Source organism: Spermophilus citellus, assembly GCF_964194105.1.
Source record: "Spermophilus citellus genome assembly, chromosome: 18".
NCBI classification, from domain to species: Eukaryota; Metazoa; Chordata; class Mammalia; order Rodentia; family Sciuridae; genus Spermophilus; species Spermophilus citellus.
The window spans coordinates 65,619,376-65,639,899 of record NC_138200.1 but is presented as its reverse complement, the minus strand read 5'-3'; the positions used below and the strand labels follow the sequence as shown (position 1 = coordinate 65,639,899).

General features: G+C 57.9%; 2 protein-coding genes across 3 annotated transcripts; one reads left to right on the top strand and one right to left on the bottom strand.

The window, feature by feature from the left end:
• Nucleotides 1–3,715: 3,715 nt before the first annotated feature.
• Nucleotides 3,716–8,332, bottom strand: ADAD2 (adenosine deaminase domain containing 2). Its single transcript, XM_081275111.1, has 10 exons — nt 7,873–8,332; nt 5,971–6,105; nt 5,657–5,704; nt 5,453–5,578; nt 5,216–5,366; nt 4,970–5,137; nt 4,642–4,871; nt 4,302–4,545; nt 3,992–4,112; nt 3,716–3,911 (listed from the first exon to the last, which is right to left on the bottom strand). Exons 1-10 carry the CDS (start codon nt 8,270–8,272, stop codon nt 3,807–3,809), a joined length of 1,728 nt encoding a protein of 575 aa, XP_081131237.1. The 5' UTR covers nt 8,273–8,332; the 3' UTR covers nt 3,716–3,806.
• A 3,708-nt stretch (nt 8,333–12,040) lies between these two features.
• On the top strand, nt 12,041–20,523 carry TAF1C (TATA-box binding protein associated factor, RNA polymerase I subunit C). Of its 2 annotated transcripts, XM_081273569.1 has the most exons (15): nt 12,041–12,149; nt 13,603–13,741; nt 14,552–14,633; nt 14,789–14,886; nt 14,959–15,048; nt 15,140–15,213; nt 15,752–15,990; nt 16,128–16,244; nt 16,321–16,438; nt 16,518–16,589; nt 16,980–17,115; nt 17,225–17,368; nt 17,902–18,076; nt 18,162–18,299; nt 18,385–20,522. In XM_081273569.1, exons 2-15 carry the CDS (start codon nt 13,604–13,606, stop codon nt 19,320–19,322), a joined length of 2,559 nt encoding a protein of 852 aa, XP_081129695.1. In that variant the 5' UTR covers nt 12,041–12,149; nt 13,603; the 3' UTR covers nt 19,323–20,522. The 2 variants fall into 2 exon arrangements, with proteins under 2 accessions (XP_081129695.1, XP_081129694.1); XM_081273568.1 differs by having other exon boundaries at nt 14,789–15,048; nt 18,385–20,523.
• Nucleotide 20,524: the final 1 nt, after the last annotated feature.

The window sequence follows — 20,524 nt, the reverse complement described above, 5'->3', positions numbered from 1 at the left end:
CCAAGGGCATGGAGCAGAGGGAGGCCAGGAACCTTCAAGAGGAGGCTACCTCCACTGAGGTGTGGACAGCGACCTGCACCCAGGCAGGGACCTCAGGACTGTCCTGTGAGGAGTTAACTGCTCTGAGCCCCAGTGGACGCGGTGCTCTGTGCCCGCAGCTCAGCAGGCACCATTGTGTGTGTGGACGTGAGGGAAGCTAGGCCTCCTGAGATGGCAGTGCACGCACACCCCAGGCTGCAAGAGACTGATTCTGGGGGAGCAGATACCAGGGGGCACTCGGCCACTGAGCCACATCCCCAGCCCTTTTTGTATTTTATTTAGACACAGGTCTCACTGAGTTGCTTAGTGTCTCGCTTTTGTGGTCTCACTGAGTTGCTTAGCGCCTCGCTTTGAACTCACAATCCTCCTGCCTCAGCCTCCCAAGCCCCTGGGGTAACAGGTGTGCACCACCATACCCGGCCAAACTAATGTTTTAAGAATGCTTTATGTAGCTGCTTCTCTGAGATACAATTTATATGCCATACAATTTTTTTTCTTTTTCTTTTTGGTACCAGGGATTGAACTCAGGGGCACTTAACCACCGAGCCACATCTCCAGCCTTTTTTTAAATCTTATTTAAAGACAGGGTCTTACTCTGTTGATTAGGGCCTCAATAAGTTGCTCAGGCTGGCTTTGAACCCGCGATCCTCCTGCTTCAGCCTCCCCAGCTGCTGGGTACAGGTGTGCGCCACCATGCCTGGCGAGTTTATGTGTCATACAGTTTACCCAAGTGCACAGTAGAATGCAAAGGCCATCCAGGGTCCAGCGAAGATTCCAGAGCCTGGGGCTGCAGGGAGGGGGCTGGGGGAGGGGGTCATGCTGAGGAAGCGGCACTTGAATTTGCCAAGCTAGATGACATCACCTCCTGATTTAAATGTGCTACTGTTGGCAAAACTCCACCCCAAGGGGTTAGGCCAAGAGGACATTAACAGACTGTCCATGGCAGAAGTAGCCTCTCATCACCCGCAACGGTGCCTAAGCTGAGTCAAAGGAGCTGAGCGAGTGGAGAGCAGAGACTGTCGGCAGGGGACAGGGCAGGCAGATAGGGGACGCGGGGACAAGGAGTACTTATTTGGCAGCACACAGCAGAGTTGATGTCATTTTGAGGAACTTGTTTGCCTGGGGATTATGTGATTAATGCGCACCACGAGGCTCACCAGGGCCCAGAGCTGAGTTTGGAATGGCGGGGGACTTCAGGACCCGGCTGTAGTCACCACCGCAGTGCCAAGTAAATCAATGCAAAATTTGTAGTAAATGGACTAATGAATAGACTTGGAGGGTTCAAAAGCCCTCTCCAGCTCTAAAGAAGTTATAACCATGAGAAATGATTGTCTGAAAGTTGGCTTCATTTTTTAAACACCACCTAACTGTAAATAACACAGTTGTTTTCTTAGTTAAGCAGAAATCAGAGCGCACCAGCTTCCGCCTGCCTCTGCTGGTGGACTCCCTCCCTGCACCCTCCTGGCCGGAGGTCGCTGGCCTCTCCCTTGCAGCCTCTCCTGCCTGGGATCCCCTCTCCTGTCCTCCCCCGGCCACTCTCTCATGCCAACGTCCCAGCACCACTTCCCCAGGTGCGTCAACCCACAGCTCCTTTCTGAGTGGCGGAGCTGGGACCAGAGCCAAGGGAGACGAGGGGAGCCAGAGCCAGGAGGAGACTTCAGGACAGGTATCGCCCATTCTGTCTTATAATTCAGCAAGTTGGGGCTCAGAAACATTTAGAACTTCATCCAGGGTCACAGAGGACTGTGCAGCATCCCTGGGGCTCCATGGGAACCTCGGAGGCCCCAGCCTCACCCTGCACCTCCTCACCTGGACAATGAGGTGTGAGGTGGCGACTGCACCTGAGCAAAGCCCTGGCCCGGGCTGCTGGAAACTGGCACCTGCAGTTGGTTGTCCCTCCTCCGCCCGAGTGGGCAGTGGCTGCAGTACTGTGGAAAGGGAGAGCAGGGGCCCCATGGACCAGCAGAGTGCACCCCATGACAGACGAGCCGGGCCAGTCCTCCCATTAGTCACCCCTTGGTACTGCAGGGGTTGGCTCCAGGCTCCTTGTTAACAGCAAGATCTGAGGACCTCAGGTCTGTCCTCTGAAGTGCCTTGGTGTCCACATGAGCTGTGCACAGCCTCCCAGCACTTGTTTTGGAGAGGGGGGGCCAAGGAGGGAACCCAGGGGCTCGCCGACCCCCAGCCCCTCCAGTAGAGTTTACATCATGTCTAGGTTGCTCATAACGCCTAACACAACATACCTGCTCTGCAAACAGCTCTCATATTCTCTACACTGTTTGGAGAACCTAACATGTCTGCCCATTCAGTACGGATGCGGTTCTCTCTAGTATTTTCAATCTGCTGTTGGTGGCCTCTGTGGTTGTGGGTCCATGGATGCGACGAGCCAATTGGCGCACACAGAGGTGACACAGCCGGCCACAGCCTCACACACCCAGTGGCAGAGGACATGTTGGAGGGAGGAGATCCAATCTCAGGGTTCCCTGGCAGGCCTGGCCCAACTCTGAATGGTCCCTGGGGGGACCATCAATGTCCGTCCAGGTTTTCCAGGAAAGCAGAGCTGACGGACATCCAGAGATCCATGGAAGACTCTAATCGCAGGGTGAGGAGTCCCGTGGTCTGCCATGTGAATGCCAGAGTCCCAGGAATGCAGGTGTCCACAGGCAGAAGATGGAGTCAGCTCAAGACCAGTGGACTTGCTCTGTCTTCTGGGTCTATTGTGGCCCAGGGCAGTTTGGATATGCGGCCTAGTGTGGGTTGGGGGTTTGGGGGCATCTTCTCTACCCACCCTGATTCCAATGCTCTTCTCTCCAGAGACCACACAGGGACACCAGGAGCTGTGTTTCTCCAGCTACCGTGGGCGCCATCAACACCAGCCAAGTTGACACATGAAATTAAACATTCTGCCATTTTGACCAGCTTCCCGAGACCCAGCCACAAGAGGAGTCTGTGGTTTTGAATCTTGGAGCTGCTGGGGATGCAGGGAGCCTTGGACTCTGGGTAGAGGCTGCAAGGCTGGCCCTGGGTCCCTGCTGTGCTCCTGGGACACTGCCCAGATTGGTGAGGTTGCAGGTCTGCAGAGTCTCCACACACCCCATGCAGGGTCAGCCTCTTCCCTCCACATCCAAGGTCTGCAGAGCACCAGCTGTGCTGGGGGTGAACTATGCCATTCAAAAGAACCCCAAGCCTGCAGCTGACACTGCTCAGGCAACCTCGGGCTTACCCAGTCCAAAGAGCTGGACGACCCGGAGCAAGGCCTACTGGACCCACCGCCACCCCGCACTCCCCAACCCGGGCTGCTCAGGCCCACAGAGTGCCCTCAGTAGTCAGGACAGCTGAGGCCTCCCACCATTCACCTGGGCCCACACATTCTCGGCTGCTCCCCCAGGCCCAAGCCCTGGGAGGGAGGGACGCAGGGCCTCCACAGTGAGGAAGAGCCGCTCCCACACCTCACTGCCAACAGCAGCCAGAGCCTGTCCTTTGGCCCAGCACCCTGGCTGGAAGACAGGGGCAGGAGACCCCCACCCCAGACCTGTCCCCACACCCATGAGCCCACGCTGCAGTGGGTTCTCAGAGGGGCAGAAGGGCTCTCCTCAGAAACCACCCAGCCCACTGCCCCAACACACACACACACACACACACACACACACACACACACACACAGAGTGCACCAGAAACCACTTCTTTATTCAAACCCTAGTGTGCCCCTCCACACCCCCCACCCCACTACAGACCCAAACCCTGGGCTCGGCTCTGCTCAGGGACCATCAGTTTCTGAACTTGCCCACCAGGGGCTTGGAGGGCCAGGCGCCCAGGCCCTGCTGGTCCAGGAGGAGGGTGAGCTGCTGGCGAGCCTCCTGGTAGGGCCCCACCTAGGGAGAGACGTGGCGTGAGAGGGGCACTTGCCGGGGTGCAGGAGGGCAGAAGGAAGAGGGCTGGAGAAGGCACCGACCTTGGCAGCCTCGTAGGTCTTCGGGGCCAAGAGGTGAGGCTTCCCCAGGGCACAGGCTGCCTGGCGAAAGGCCCGGAGGAAGGACGCCTTGCAGAGGCGGGAGGGAGGCCCCAGGGCGGCACTGCGGGGACAAAGACAGTGGAGATGAGGGAACGAGAGGGCAGGCGGCCTGTGGCAGTAACCACGGTCTGTTCCACACAGTGACAGTGTCACCAGGCACAGTCCCAGCCATCCTGAGCTGCGGTTCGACCCTGCAGGCAGGGAGCTGGTCCCAAAGGTCCTCCTCAACCCGCCCCGGGGGCCTTCTCACTCGGACTTCACGCGCCCAGTGGCCACGTCCACGACCTCCACGTCTGGGTCCCCCAGGCTCCAGTTGAGGCTCAGGCCCTGGCAGCTGTTGGGGACGGGATTGGAGGGGGCCACCGGGGGCCCTGAGAACAGGTGTAGGGTGGTCCGGACATAGGGAGGTGGCAGGCGTGACCCTAGGACACCGTCCAGGCTGGGCCGGTCATGGATGGCCCTGCTCAGAGTAGGGGGGTCATGACAGGGGTCAGCTGTGGAGAGAGGCACAGGTCATGGTCTGAGTCACCTCCGTACCTCCCCACTCCACCCAGAGCCCACTTCGCCCTGCCACCTCTCTTGCCCCTCACCCAGAACAAGGCTGGTGGCATAGAGAGGTGGCAGAAAGTGGGCCAGCAGTGCACCACCCAGCCCCAGCACTGCCCAGCGTGCCAGCTTGTCACTGGCTGACAGGCAGCCCACATGGGTGTCACGAAGCGCAGGCGCCAGGTAGGACACGGGCTTCAGCTGTCCGCGGACATGCGCCTGCAGGCGGAAGGATGGGCTGTGCAGAAGGCTGCCTTCCGAGGACAGCGGGAGGCTGCAAGGCAGGCAGGGGACAGCGACCCAGAGTCAGGGCACGCCTCTGACCCAGTCCTCGTCCAGCGGAGGCAGCCCCCTCCCAGGAGGCCCACATACTAGATGTCGTGGGCGGCTCCCTTAGGGGTGTTGCTGACGTAGAGGTGCAGGAAGATCCGGGGCTTGAGGGCAAAGGGGGGCCCAGACCCAGGCTGGGGGGCCAGCACAGACCGCTCCTTGCCCTTGGCACCCCCCTGTGTGGCCAACAGGAGCTGCCGGAAGAAGAATCTGGAATGACAGGCAGGGGGCAGCTAGGGCTGCTGTCCTGGCCGGGGCTCTGGCAGAACCTGCCCCACCTGCCCTCACCTCAGCAGGGCCCTGCGGGCGATGATCAGTCCGTGACAGTCGTGGAGCTGCCGGCCAGAGAACTCCAGCCAGCCAGCACAGCTGCTGCTGCCAGTGCCCAGGGCCACTACCTCGTAGATCTCCTTGGCATGGCCCCTGGCCCCTGGGACCTCTGCAGGGAGGGACAGGAAGGGCTCAGCCCAGGGCAAGAAACCCCAAGGAGCCCATAAGGTGCTGCAGGGGACAGGCCATCCCTACCCCTCTCCAGGATGACCGCAGCCACCGTCCCTTTGCAGGCCCAGTATGGCGAATTCTCATCCAGCAGGCGGTCGAAGCCAGCGCTGACCACAGCTGCGCAGCGCTGCTCATGTGTCAGGATGTTCTCTGTACAAGGGCCAGAGGCGTAGGTGGGACCACAGACCACGCCCCTCTCACACCGGGGCTCAGGACGCGTCCACCTACCTATGCTCAGGGAGGTGAGTGGAGGCTGGCTGAAAGTCTCAGGAGGCTCTGAAAGAGAGAGAAGGGGAGCCAGTCACCATGGGTGCCGGGGTCTGCCCTCCCACCCTCTGGGAAGCTGGGGGAAGAAGAGGCTGTTTCCACCTCTCAGAAACAGTCCCTGCCCTAGCATGAGCAGGACTTCCAAAGACACTGGAGCAGGGGTCAGCATACATCCCCCTACTGATGCCCATGAGGTCCTAGCAGCAACGTGTCCCCCTCACCACCACACCCCCCCAGAGCCACGGCACCTCTCCAGCAGGCTGAGGCGAGGTTACCTGGGCTCTCCAGCTGGCTGTGGACGTAGCGGAGGGCAGACAGTGCCGCCTGCTGTTTGGCTTCTGTCTTGTTGTTCGCGGTGCCTGCAGGGCAGACCACTCCATCCAGTTCCGCACACAAGGGAAAGCAGGGACCTGTGGAAGGAGGCAGTGAGGAAGGCCCCACCTGGCCTGTGTCCCCATCAGGGCCCTTCCTAGGGAGGGTGCCACACCTACTCCCTGCCTCCCACCTGCCAGTGAGAGACTCTTTCCTCTAGGCTTCCTCTTGACGTCTGCCATCGAGGACAGCCACAGTGACAACCAGAGCTTAACCCACCCCTGGCTGGGGACTCTACTGACACAGGTGTGGTGTGATCCTGGGCATGCTCTGCCCTGTTAACGCAAAGCCTCTGAAACACACAGGGGTGAAAGCACTGTGCAGGGGAGGCCGGGAAGGGCAGGCAGCACGCGGGAAGAGGAGGAGGACCGAAATCCAGGGCCGCCTCCAGAGCCCAGGCAATGCTGTTTTCAGGGTGGAGACTCCTGGGCTCAGAGGACAGCTTTCTGCCTGCCACCAGACACACCTTTTATTTCTTCCCCTCCTCGTATTTGGAAAATATTCCTAGACAACAGCATCACTGCAGGCATTTCTGATAACACAAGGAGACAGAAATCCTAAAACCAGCTTCACCTGGTCAAGGGTGGGAACCTAAATGTCACAGTGCTTGCTGCTTGCTTCTCAAAAGCCCTGCCCTTTGCAGAGGATCCCACTTTCGCGACCCTCATTAGAACTGAGATGCAGGACACTACAAGGGCATCAAAACCAGCAAGGAATGTTGACTTAAGAAAATCCTCACAGAAAAATCGTTGGTGGAAATCACAAGGTAACAGGCTACGGGGACGGAATATTTACACACTCTCCAAGTTTCCCCTCAGCTGGCCTATTAAGCACAAAGGGGAAAGCAAAGACACAGACAGATACCACCCTAATCAAATCCTCTCCCTAACATCGCCAGTTGAAGGACAAACTGAGATCACACGTCGCCTGATGGGATGCATTGCCAGGATGTGACATCACTGATAATGCACAGAATGAGTCTGATCCCGAGAAAACAGACTGTCCCAACTGAAGGACAATCTATAGGACGACTGGCCCTTACTCTTCAAAAACATCAATGCTGTGAACGACAGATGGTAGAATTCTTTGAGATGAGAGATTATAGGATATATGACAACCAAATGTAATGTGTTACGCTAGGATGGAAAATCATGGCCATGGGGGCATTATTGGGACAAATTGGCAAAATGTAAATGTGAACGATAGTTAGATGAGTGTTATATCATCAATGCCAAATTGCCAGAATGTCATCATTGTACTGCAGTTACGCAAGCCATGACCTTGTTCTTGAGAGAGACACACTGCTGTATTTAGGAATAAGGGGCAAGGTGTCTGCAATTAGATTTCATACTAAAACTGTTTAAACTGGGAGTTGGGAGTGTATTGGGGAAGACAGAAGGACACAGTAATGACTATTCCTATTCCTATATGTTGTGTATAAAATATTGCAAATTGTGCTTAACAGTGTCTTTGCAGTCGGCCCTCATTCAGAAATCTGCAGTACTGGCAAGGCAAGTGAAACTGCAAAACTGGTCCTTTAAAGGGGGTGCAGATAGGCTGGGTGTCTTGGGGCCCGTCCCTTAGACTCCTGGGCATCAGGTGGGGATAATATTCACCAGCCAAGACCCTGCCACGGCCAGATGTCTGCTGGGGCCGGTCCCGCTGTTTGCGGGGGTCGACCTGGAGGCCCGGGCTGGGGTCCGGCCCACCAACCCTCTCTTGCTTCACCTGGGGCGGGTGAGCAGTGGCCCTACTGCCCCGCGACCCCGTGGCTCCCCCCACAGCGCGGCCCGGCTGGGCCTCACCTGCCACCGGGTCTTCTCGGAAGGTCAGGGAGACGCCCAAGCCGGCTGCATACTGCGCGAGCGAGGCCTCCGCCTGGCTTGGCGGCGGGTCTCTGAGCGGCAGGCTCAGCGGCCGGGCCGCAGTGGGGAAGTCGCCCGCGGGCCCCAACACCCTGGGGAACCCCCCTGGGCGCACCTCCGGGTCCTCCCGCGCCCGAGCAGGCCCGGGCTCCCCGACCCCAGCCCCACGCCCCGCAGCCTGCGCGCCGCCCTCCGCGGCGCGCGGGGGCCCCCAGGCGTCCTGGCCCAGGCCGGCCGAGGGTCGCCAGGGACTGGGCCCGGGGCTGATCTGCAGCGAGGCCGCCAGGCGGGGCTTCTTGCGACCGCCGTCGTCAGAGGCCGCGCTGGCCGACGACGCCATGCCTGGACAGGAGAAGCCGCGGACCGGATCTAGCGCCACGCGCGCTCTTTTACACGCGGGCCGGTTCACGTGGGAACACGTGGCTGACAGCCGTCTGGAGCTCCGCCCCCGGGTAGCACTGGCCAATGAGAGCCCTGGAGCTGGGGGAGGGGTACAGCGTGGCCAATGGGAAAGCCAGCCTCCCTGATCTCCTTGGCCCCAGGCGAAGGAGGCTTGAAGCCCGACGTCCCACGCGCCGGGTGGTGGGCGTTGTGCCAGGTCGGGTGAGGGTGGGGCCCACTCCATCAGCGTCTCCAGCTTTGAGTGGGCCTGGAGGATGCGAAACCAACCGAGAGGGTCTGTGGGCTTCTCGTCCAGTTTCACACTTCAGCTCCTGTCCCAGAACAGCCCCAAACCATGGCCCCTCATTGCCCCTGAGCCTGCGGGTGTCGTTATTGAGCAGCCCCACGGAATCAGTGCCATCCACTTTAAAAGGAACCTGTAGGCCTTTATGAATCTAAACAAAATTATTTACTGGCCAAAGACTCGCCCTTTGGCCCCTTGTCTTTCCCTAGAAGGGCTTCTGAGTTGTAGTGCTTTAAGGTGAGGGGCGAGCGGGAGACAAGAAAAGAAAAGATGAAGCCAGGGATGAGGACAGTTTACCTAAGGCCTGCCATGATGTGAGGCACAGTTGCTGAGGTGGGCTGCCCCATCACTCTGACTCCTCAGCAGCCAGTTACTGGGAAAGCGTGACCTCAGCTCCATGTGTGGAAGATCTGTGGTGGCTGCTGTGGCTGCTGCTGTAGCTTGAACTACGGGTTCTGAAAACGCCCATCAGGATGTGACACTGTGCACACTGAAGACATAGGAGAAGAGTTGGTGAAACAGGAACTTCTGACTTCAGAAGAGTGGGTGTGGCTGGCTGGGGAGTCTTCTCCTCCCACACTTTTCAAAGATGGGCATCAGCAAGAACAATTCCACTGTGTGGGGCAGGCCACCCAGAGAGTGGAATAAGGCTTGGGGCCGATCAGACAGTGCAGTAGGTGTTCAGAAATGGCTGCGTGCATCTACAGAGACTTGAGCGGAATTGCCAAACCCAGATACCTCCCCAATGCCTACCTAAGGAGGGTGGCTGAACGAATGGTGACAGTCATTCAATGGAGAATAACTGAAAATTCGCTCCTCCTCCTCAAGGCCAACCCAATAATGAAGACGAGGTCTTAAGGAAAAGGTTTATTGCTTTGCTAGCAAAGGAGAAACACAGGATTCCTGTGCCAAAGACTGTGATTTTCCCCAACAGCAGGAACGGGGTTTTATAGAGGTGATTCAGAGAAAATGAGAATAAGGAGGAGAGTTCAGAAGGAAGTTTAGGGAAAAGAAGATCAGGGAAGAGAAGTTTAGGGAAAAGAACAATGGGAAAAAGAAAGAAACGTAAATTTCAAAGCCACAAAGGATACAGCCACAGCATCAAGTGAACCCCGATTACAGTTACTTAGAAAGAAAGTACTGCTGCATGCACAAAACTGTTATCTCATGATTCCAACTCTGTAAAGTCTTGAAATGGCAAAATTGTGATAAAAGTCACAATCGTGGTTACTCTGTGAAAGAGGGATTGATGGTCAGCAGCTCCAGGGGATATTCTTGAGTGACCATGGTCTCTCTTGATCCAGGAGGTGATCACATGAGTTTATACCTTTGTAGAGACTCAATGAACTGCTCACTGAAGACGTGTGCACTTCACTGCATGGTAAATATGTTAGTGAAGACAAACTGGTTAAAACCCAGAGAAAAGAAGAAAGGAGGGAATACAATTGGACACACAGATTGTCCACATTCGAATCCTAAGAACCTGCTAATATATGTTTTTTGGCAAGGGGCAATTAGCTGACTTTAAAATAGGGGATTATCTTGGATTATCTGGACATGATCAATGGAGTCCTTAAATGGGCGACAGGGAGATAAAGAGTCATGAGAAAGAGTCAAGAGGCCACACTGACTTTGAGGATGAAAGGGGACTGAGCCTAGGAATGCAGGTGGCTTCTGGAGGCTGGAGAAGGCAAGACCACGGCTCCTTCCCTTAGAGCCTCAGTAGGCACACGGACCTGCGGACACCCTGACTTAGCCCGTGAGATGTGTGTTGGACCTCTGACCTCCAGATCTGTAACATACCATGCTGTCTTAAGCTGTTAGGGCTGTGGCAACTTGGTACAGCTGTAGTAGGAAACTGATCTAACCGGTCTTCAGTTATTTTGCATACATACTCCCTAAAATAATTCTGAAAACCTGTGTACCCCCAATTTTTAATCACAAATTGAAACAGTTACAAAAGCTGTAATTCATGATTTACTGTTAAAATCATCTTTTATATTTCCTCAAAACCATAGAGATGTATAAGCTCATCCCATTTATGAAATATTCACGCCCAGGTGACTTATTTGGAAAGCCCATCTCAGTGTCAAAAGACAGATAAATCAGACTTCCTATTGGAAACAGCCTGACTTCATTTTGTCCAATCTAAATAAATTTCTTTTTTTATTTTTCCCGAACGACCCTTTCATTTCATTCTCTCTGTTATCAATCCAATATTTATGAAGCATCATCTGTTTCTTAGATAACTAAGAGGGCCATGGCCTGACCAAGTTCAAAATCTTGATAAGGCGTCATGGCCTTTTCTCTTTCAAAAAGACTTTTTTATGGAACTATAACATCCCTACAGAAAAGTACACAGATTATTAGTGAGTCTTCACAGACTGAACACGACCAGCCACGCTCAGATGAAGAAATGATGTCGTCAGGCCCCAAAGCCTGCCTCCTGCACCCTTCCGTCCTCACTTGCTGCTGAACTTGTTTACTTAATACCCCCTGTAGGAGGTCTGCTGTTGAGAAGAACCTCTTGTGCAGTGCTCATCCTGGGACAATGCTCCATGAAGGGAACACAGCGACTGGGAAAGGGAAGACGGGAAAGGACCATCTGACTCCAAGGAACTCCCTGATAGAACCCGTGTAGATGGAAGCTGAGAATCTGCAAGTTGATCCTTCAAAGCGGTGGTTCTCAAACGGTGGTACCTGGACCAGCACTATCAGCCTCACCTGGGAACTTTTTAGAAATGCAAACTACAGGGGCTGGGGATGTGGCTCAAGCGGTAGCGCGCTCGCCTGGCATGCGTGCGGCCCGGGTTCGATCCTCAGCACCACATACCAACAAAGATGTTGTGTCCGCCGAGAACTAAAAAATAAATTTTAAAAAAAGAAAAAAGAAATGCAAACTACAGTGCCACATTCCAGACCTACTTAAGACACCGTTTAAACTGGCGCTGCAAGTGGCTCTGCGATTGGACACTGAGTCTCAAAGCCCGGCTCTCAAACAGCGTCAGCATCACCTGGCAACCTCCCAGGTGCTGACGCTCACGTTGGAGACCCGCTGTCTGAAGCGCCCCCTGCCGGGATGCCCCTGGCACAGCGTCGCCTCCTCCCGGAGCATCTCTTCCTCCCTCCATTGGTCAAGCCAGCTTCTAGGGTGCCCACTGACAGTGCAGTGCCTGGCTCAGAGTGCGTGCTCAGTGTTTGCTGAATCACGTTAACCCTCACAACCACCTATGCGAAGGAAAGCTGGTGAAGCCGAGCTGGGATTCGAATCCAAGTCAACTCGGCCGCCAGCGCGGGGACGCGGACTCCATTCTATCCCTCACGCGCTGCCTTCACGCGCGTCTACCCTCTGCCCGGCAGGCGGCGCTCGAGGACGCGCGGGGGCGGGACTTCCTGTCCCAGGGAGCACTTCCTGCCGCTGCGGCGGAGCGGTCCCTCTGTGGGCTCCGGCGCCGGGGCTCCGCTTTCTCGCTCGAGAGTCCGGCGGGAGTCGCGCGGGTCACCTTCCCAGACAGGCACCCGAGGCGGCCGCGTAAGTGCGCGCGCATCCCCGTTTCGGGCTCTGCGGCTCCGCCCTGATGCGCCCGCGCCGGGCTCGCCCTGGGTATGCACGTGCTCGCGCGTGCCCAGTGCTGCCCTGGGCGGGCTGTAGGGGGCCTTCCACCGGCGCCCGACCCCTGGTCTCGGGTGGCCACCCGCGCTCTGGCAGGACGGCAGCTGGGGAGCGGCCAGAGGCCTCCCTACCTTGGAGGCTGAAGGACTTTGTAGGGGCAGAGGGAGGGTCCGGGGTCTTCTCTTAAGCCCAGAGTTTGTGCAGAGGCCCTGTGGTGAGAAGCAGCATGGTGACAGGTCAGTGTGGAAGGAGCCCGGGCACTACAGTTCACCGGGGACCTTTCTAGTGTGTCTTCCCATTTATTGGGAATAATTCTGCCACTCCCCTAGGCTGTTCTGCACAAGGACTCACTGATCACTTCCTTTTGCGTTCCACCGGCTCGCCTGTCCCACCCCCACCCCCATAGATAAAGGAAAATGATAGCAGCCAGGCCAGGGACTCAGGAATGGGTCAGGTACCGCCCCATCTCTAAGAGCCCTCATAGCCCGCAAAGGAGATGAGCACACAGATAAGCTGCAGTGGGACCTGAGGATCGAGAATTCTTTCCTTGACAGTTACTGCAACAATGTGACAGCTCTGCATGTCCAGAAGCTACAGAATAAATTGATAAAATGCATCAGGGGTTCTACAGGGAGAGAGGTTTGCTTACTCAGATTCTGTTGCTAGAGTTTGCTTGTGGATGCTTGTCCCTGATCCTTGGTTTGCTGAATTCCACAGTAGGGGCAATAGGAGAATAACACACTTAGCCCAGTATCTAACATGCTGGCACTTAGTGCTGCTATTTTTGCTAATAAAAAAAAAAAAAAAAAAGAGGAATGATGGGGCTACTGATACTTACAGAGGACTGTGATTATCAAATCCCCTTGATGTCCACTTCTCTGTTAGACACTGCATTTTCTGAGATGCACTGTGCTTAACAGTGGGAAGACAGAAGAGTGATTCTCAGTCCTGGTTTGGGAGTACTGAAGCTTAGTTTGGGGAGTATCGTCTACAGATGTCTGGTTACAGTCCATAAGGGCTGTGGCGGAAGCAGACCTCACCCCTCCTTTCTTCATCCTTCTCCACTCTCCTCCTGGTGCATTTTCTGTTTCTCACTTTCCTGCTCCAGGGCTTTCACGCTTGCTGGTGTTCATACCTGCAGCCCTCTTCCCAGGTGTGCACCTGGCTGTCTCACTCCTCACGTTACTGTACCCAGGTCACACCTTGCCTGTCACCACCCCCTTCCTTGTGGAAGGCAGGTGGTTTTCCTGTGGCCTTCCTTATCTGCTTCCTCAAAGAAAGTGCATTCCTTGAGGGTACTTTTGTTCTCCCCAGGAATCCTGGAAGCCTTTTCTGGAGAAGGTGGGTGTGACATGGTGCTCGTTTTTTGCAGGATGGATTTCCCCAGATCCCTGTGTCCCTCATTGTTTATGGCTGGTCCCCTTGGTATGAATGATGCCCCTGACCTGTCCTTCATGTGCAGTTGGAGAGATGCTCTGATGCTGCCAGAGTCCCAGCCCCACGATGCCAAGGTGAGGATGGAAGTAGGGTGCTGACAGCTGTGGGTGGGCCCCTTCACTTGGTCCTCACATTAGTATTCATACCCATTGGCACAGCTCGAGTGGGGTAGCTGTTGTTAAGCCTTAGGAGCACAGTGTGACTAAGTCAGACCATCCCGCCCTGAGGGTCCGGCTGAGTGAGTGTCTCCAAGTGAGAAGAGCAGTGGATAGGATGACCACAAAGTGTGAGCACAGCTCTGAGCAAAACCAAAGGGATGCTAAAGTTGGCGGGGGGAGATCTCCCCGCATTCTGCAGGTGCCTTGGGAAGGCCATGCCAGGCAGAGACAAGTAGGTGAGAGAGAGGCAGGCAGGCGGGACAGTCCAGGAGGGGCTTTGAACAGGCCGGTCTGGCAGGCCAGCCAAGTCGCAGCAGGTGTGGCATGCGGGCGCCTAGTACTGCTGTTTTTGCTAATAAAAAAAGAGGAACGATGGGGCTGCTGATGCTTACTCCCAGAGTGAGCACTCGGACCTGGAAGCGAGAAGCAGTGGGGTGGGGTCAGCCGGCGATGCTGCAGGGGGCTTCCTTGAGAGCCAGTGCCAGAGGAGATCAGAAAGGAACTCTGGAGTCAGTCTGCCAGGTTTCGATCCCAGCTCTTCTGTATACCAGCTCTGTCACCGAGGGCAAATGACAGTCACTCTATGCTTCAGTTTCCACATCAGGAGAATGAGACACTTGTGCCACCTTTGTGGGGCTGTGGTGGAGACTGGATGAGTTGTGAGACGGGAGCCTGCAGGTGCTGGCCCAGGGTGTAACTTGTGCCGCTGTGGTGTGTTCCCTCCAGAATGCCATCCCTCGCCTGGCCAAGGACCTGCTCTGGGAGCCCTTGGCACCTGGGCCTCTGCCCCTGTTGCCTCCTGGTCCTGGTAAGGCCCTTCTCTGGTCTCTCCTCAGCTGTCCTTCTTGTCGCTGCTCAGCCCCACCTCTTCGTGCCTAGACCCTCACTGGTCTGCATCCCTGGGGCCTTTGGTGACCTCCATCACCTGGCCCACCTTGGTGCCCTACCTCTATTCTTCCTCAGACCCCTGGGACCCTGGTGTGACTGCCCAGGACCTCCTTTTCCGAGGAGGTCGCCACTACCGGAGGCAGCCCCAGGTCGTACTGGATGTGACTGAACAGGTGAGTGTCCCCCAGCAGGTGGTGCTTCATGGCCGGGGGCTGTGCGTCGTGACCTGGTGCTTCCTTCCCCAGCTCAGCCGATTCCTGTGGGATCATGGGGACATAGCCTTTGCACCCCTGGGGAAGCTGATGCTGGAGAATTTCAAACTGGAGGGTACCCGTGTGAGTAACCCCGCCAGCCTGGGAAGGGCACCCTGCCCCCCCTCACTCTGGATCCCCAGGTGTGTGAGCTTGACAAGGCCTTTCCGTGCAGAGCCGCTCCAGGAAGATGACAGTGGTCACTGTGAAGAGGCTGCTCCAGGACCTTGGTGGACACCAGCCCTGGGGGCAAGTGGCTAGTGAGAAAGCTTGCTGGGTGGCCTAGCTGGTGACGGGCCTGTGGAAGGCGCAGTGTCCCTCACAGTTCCTCCCCTGCCCACGCACTCCAGCTCCAGCTAGCCTGACAGAAAGGGGGTTCAGGTCCATGGGCCTCGGGCATGCCTGTGCCCGGGTGTTCAGGGTTGATGGGCTGGTCTCTGTGTCGTCTTACCTGCTGCCCTCTGCCTGACTTAATTCCTAGAAAGACTGTTTTCAAGTGGCACCATGATGGCTCATGAGTCCAAAGAGTCAGTGTCCTTCCCGAGGCACCAGAAGGACTTTGGTGACTTGGCCAGGGTCTCACGCCCACCTGTGAGCCAGTCACTGTACAGCAGTGAAGTGCTCACCCAGGTTGGGCCACGGGACTGCACCTTGCTTGGGGGAACAGGGTGGGTGGTTTCCCAAAAAAAAGACATTCTAGGTAGAACTGTGGACTCTGCACCTGACCTACCTCGAGTCCCCATCCCTCCTCCTTCCCTGCCCCATCGTGATCCTCTGCCATCCCTAGGTGTCCCTGGGCATGGATCAGCCACCGGCAGCGTCGCTTCTCCATCCTCGGGGGCCCAGTGCTTAACAAGTCAGTGTCCAGCCTCCTGGGCAAGCTGCTGCATGAGGAGCTGGCTCTGCGCTGGGAGCAGCTGCTCTTAGACGATGCCTTCACTGGGGGTGCCTTGGCCTGGGTGCCCGGAAGGACAGCCCGGGTGGGCCAGCTGGTCTACCCTACGGGAGGTGCCCTGGACAAGCTGTGTATCCTTTCTGCTGGTGGGAGAGTCAGCCACCACCCCCCCCAGTGGTGAAGGAGGTGTTCCTGGCATGGTCCATGGTGAGGGGTAGGACCTGGGGGGCTTGTGGTGCCCACTCACTGATCCTTAGCTGAGGCTCAGGTTTCCAGGAGGTCAGTCTGACCTCAGGAGGCAATCCTCGGGTCTTTGGAGACCCTGGGTACATCCAGCTGCGCGGACCTGTCCGGCAGGTGGTGACCTGCACCGTCCAGGGAGAAAGTAAGGCCTTCAGGCACCTCCCTCCTGGCCGAATCACTGCTTGACCCTGAGCCTGACCTCTCCGTCCTCTCCTCAGCTCTGCTGGCCGTCCGCTCTGATTACCACTGTGCCATGTGGAAGGTCAGCAGGCAGGAGCCGCCAGCCCCGCTGCAGACGCTGCAGGTCGAGAAGGGGGCCACGGGGATCAGCCTCAGGTGAGGATGAGCCAGCTGTTAGCCAGGTGAGCCTGGGAAAGGCCGGGTTTCCTGAGGTGAAATCTCACTGTGCCCTTAGCCCGCACCTGCCCGGGGAGCTGGCCGTCTGCAGCCGTTCTGGAGCCGTCTGTATGTGGACCCCTCAGGATGGGTAATTCCCCTTTCCCAAAAAACACTGCACCCAACAAACAGACCCAGGGCCCACCACCCTGATCCAAGGCCAGGTCACCCCTGTTTTTTTCTCCAGCTCCTTGGTACCCCCAGACCCCCGCCCAACAGCTTGCCCTTTGTCTCTTCAAGGCTGCAGCAAGGGGCTGGGGATGTGGCTGGGGATGTGGCTGGGGCTGGGGGTGTGGCTCAAGCGGTAGAGCACTCGCCTGGCATGCGTGCGGCCCGGGTTCGATCCTCGGCACCACGTGCCAACAGGGATGTTGTGTCTGCCAAAATCTAAAAATAAACATTAAAATTCTTTCTCTCTCTCTCTCTCTCTCTCCCCCCCCTCACTAAAAAAAAAAAAAAAAATTAAAAAAAAAAAAAAAAGGCTGCAGCAAGTCTACAAAGACCCTGAGACCCTTGTGTTCCGGGACCCTTCTCCCTGGCGCTGGGCAGACTTCACCGCCCACCCTCGGGTGCTGACAGTGGGTGACCGCACTGGAGTGAAGATAGTTGACGCTCAGGTATGGGGGAGGGGTACAGAGTCTTCCACCCCCATGGCATGAGAAGCAGCCTGGTGAGCCTGGTGTTCCTCCCTGGACCCGGAGGGGGCTGACCCTGTGTCCTCCCCAGGGCCCGCCAGGCTGCGGACTGCTGCTTTTCCGTGGGGGGGCAGAGGCCTCCTGTCAGAAAGGAGAACGTGTCCTGGTCACCCACTATCTGGGGCAGGCCAGCTCTGACTGCCTCCCTCCCACCCTCCATCTCGTCTGTACCCAGGTGAGCAGCCCCCAGCCTCACGGGGTCTCTGTGTTTGCTAGAGACCTGTCAGCCCAGAGTCACAGACCCTGAGAGCTGAATCTGGCCTAGACAGCCCATGGGAGCAGCAGGTGGGGATGGCCTCAGGGGTCTGATGGACTCCAGGGTGGGACAGAGCATCTGTGCAAGGACACAGCCCCTGCTCTGCAGGGCCGAGGAGGAGGTCTGAGGTTATCTGAAGCTCTGCCCTCTGCCTGCCTGTCCCCTGCCAAGGACTCCAGGCGTTAGCTGTGTCTCTGGCACAGATTCCAGGGTCAGAAAGGCCAGGTGGGCTTCTGAGAAGACGTGTACCCACTGTGTCATCGATCTGCCCATTCAGACTGGCAGTGGCACTGCTTCTTCAGGACTTCAGGGCTGGGCAGGCGAACTTAGGGGCCCTTGAAGGCTAGTCCGAGTGCTGCTGCCCCTGGGGGTTTGTACCCATCCTGAGGGCCACGTGTGCCTAGAAAGGGCCCCCAGACACCATCTCCACCCCCACCCCCATCCGTCCCCAGTTCTCGCTCTACCTGATGGACGAGCGCCTCCCCCTCGTGCCCGTGCTGAAGTGGGACCACGGCCTCCCTTCTCCGCCCCTGCTCACCCGCCTGCTGCCCCCCCCGGGCCCTGGCTTGCCCCAGCCCTTGCTCCTGGGAGGCCAGGGGGGGCAGCTTCAGCTGCTGCACCTCACAGGTGAGGTCTGCACGGGTGGGAGGGGTGCAGGAAGATGCATGGGGCTGGGGTCTGCTGTGGCCTCAGCTGTCTGCCCTTCCTCCAGGAGCGGGGTCCTCCACACCCCGGCTGGCAGGGCCCCCCCAGTCTCTTCCCTCCAGGACCGATTCCCTCTCCGCATTTCCTCTTCTGGAACCCAAGAGCCAGGGGCAGTTGCAGGAGCGTCTGGAAGCACCAACCATAGGTGTGCTGGCGGGGGTGGGGCACCAGCTTGGGGACAGTGTAGAGTCCTGCCAGGGCTGGCAGGTCACGGGGTCTTCCTTCTCCAGGTCTGGCCGCCACTGTCGCGCACTGTGCCTCTGCACCAGTCCTGACTGTCTTCCAGCTCTCCAAGGCTGGGGACGTCTTCTCCCAGCCTTTCCGCCTCCACAGAGACACGGAGCCCCCCGAGCCTCCCAGCGACCCGGACCCTGGGCCCGCCTGCCCTGCACCCAAGGCCACGGCATCACCCCAGGACCCACCTCCCAAGCCTCTCGCACCTTCCTGGAGCCTCCAGGCCATGGCCCGCTGCAGCCACTGGCTAGAGGCCCTGCTGGAGGTGCCCCCTGCCCCGGCTGTGTGGGCTGCACCCACCTTCTCCCACCGCCGGCTGCTGGGCCGCATGGAGCTGCAGAAGGATGCAGGGAGAGTGCCACAGGGACTCCGGGCAGCCATGGCTGAAGGGCGGCTCCTGCAGCAGAGCGACCTGGGCTCGCTGCCCCGGGCAGAGCCGCCCCCCGCGCCCGAATCAGGCCCACAGGATGAGCTTACCCAGCGCTTGGGGGCAGCCTGGGAAGGCCAAGGGGCTGCCTGGTGGGAGAGGCGGCAGTTCAGGGCCTTGGAGCCTGAGGGCCGGGCCAGGCGGCCCAAACGCCGGTCTCAGCTGTCCAGCACTTTCTCCTCGCTCACCAGCGGTTTAGATCTCCCAGAGGCCAGCAGCCCTCCTCACAGCCCAAACCAGGCGTCCTCAGAGACTAGGCCTGACTCTACAGGGGCACTGCACTCCCAGGAGTTGAGTCAGGAGCCGTGGACCCAGGGCATCCCCTTGGAGCGGCGGCAAACCCTCCGGGACTACATGGCCAAACTGCCACTTCAAAATGACACTCCGGGACATAGCCCAATACCCCCCACCCAGGCCCCCAGTGCCCAGGCCACCCCCTCCCAGCAGCACACCCCTGTCCTCTCTGGCTCTCGGCCCCCCAGGAAGAAGGCACGCATGGGCTTCTGAGGCACTGGTGAGGCTCCTCCTTGTGCCCAGGTCAGCAGGGCCTCCCCAGGGACGGCAGGAGATGGGCCTCCCCAGGGATGGCAGGAGATGGGCCTCCCCAGGGACGGCAGGAGATGGGCCTCCCCAGGGCTCAGAGCTTTCCAACTCCTGAAGGCCCTTGTGGCCGGCCGTGGGAGGCCCAGCAGTGAAGTAGGCCCACGTCAGAGGAGTAGGCAACAGAATGGCCTACAGATCTTTCTGGAGGCCAGAGGGAGAGGGAGCACAGTGGGGCAGGGGCCGACTCTGTTGGAGGCTGGGCTCTCCCACCCCCCTTGTTCCCCACCCCATGGAAATGGCAGCAGCCATGGTCCCCTTGTTGGGTGGGGGTAGGGCGAGGCCCAGGAGCTGTGAGCCTGCTGCCAGGTGGGTTTGTGAGCAGCTTCCCAGGGAGGTGCTTTCAGCTGAACACTTGTGCTGGGTGATGCTCCTGTGGGTGGCTCCCTGTGCTGTGGGAATGCCCATTGGAGAGGGCAGGCACCGGGCTGTGGCCCTGCTGCGGATCACTCTTGGAGGGTCTTTTCTCAGTATCTGATGGACCAGAGGGAATTGCCTGTAATTTGCAGGAATATGGCTGCTAAAACATTTATTATGCTAATAGATGTTTGTGATTACACAGTGTATACTACAGGTAACGGGGAGTTGACACGTGGCATGGTGCAAAGGACAGGAGCCCCCGCCTCAGCAGGCTGCAGCAGCAGTACTTGGGTAGAGGGGGTGACCACGCCTGCTCCCTGACCCCATGAGTCTGATGGTACAGGGGCCATCTTGGATTCAGTCCAAGCCAAATTCAATGTCCTCGCGGCCTGTCCCCCCACCGGACTCCTCGTTCTGCTCTTCATTCTTTCCAGTCCAGTCTGCTGAAGAGAGAGGCCGGTGGGGGTTGGAATGGAGCCTGCCTCTCCTTCCTGCCTGCAGGTCAGGCTGCCCGGCACTGTCCCCTCCCACCTCCATCTCCGGAGCAGGGCAGTAGGCATGGGACCTGTCACCTGTGTGCAGTGTGGAGCAAGCACACCTTCGTGCCAGCCTAGCGCTGCCTGGCCTCCACAGCCTCTCCAGAAGCCGTGGTCTGGAAGGACCAGGAAGGGTGGGGTATGAAAGGGTATGGAGGTGCAGGCTCCTTGGCCCTCCAGCCCTGCGAAACCCCCACTAGGGACTGCATGCCT

Bases quoted from the DNA above. Each gene is read 5' to 3' on its own strand.
- ADAD2 (XM_081275111.1), bottom strand. From the start codon at position 8,272: ATGGCGTCGTCGGCCAGCGCGGCCTCTGACGACGGCGGTCGCAAGAAG. The intron at 5,705-5,970 runs GTAACCTCGCCT...TCTCTCTTTCAG, and splicing joins CAGCCAGCTGGAGAGCCCAG to AGCCTCCTGAGACTTTCAGC. The intron at 4,546-4,641 runs GTGAGGGGCAAG...CTCTCTCCACAG, and splicing joins TGCCACCAGCCTTGTTCTGG to CTGACCCCTGTCATGACCCC.
- TAF1C (XM_081273568.1), top strand. From the start codon at position 13,604: ATGGATTTCCCCAGATCCCTGTGTCCCTCATTGTTTATGGCTGGTCCC. The intron at 14,634-14,788 runs GTAAGGCCCTTC...ATTCTTCCTCAG, and splicing joins CCTGTTGCCTCCTGGTCCTG to ACCCCTGGGACCCTGGTGTG. The intron at 15,991-16,127 runs GTATCCTTTCTG...GCTGAGGCTCAG, and splicing joins AGGTGCCCTGGACAAGCTGT to GTTTCCAGGAGGTCAGTCTG.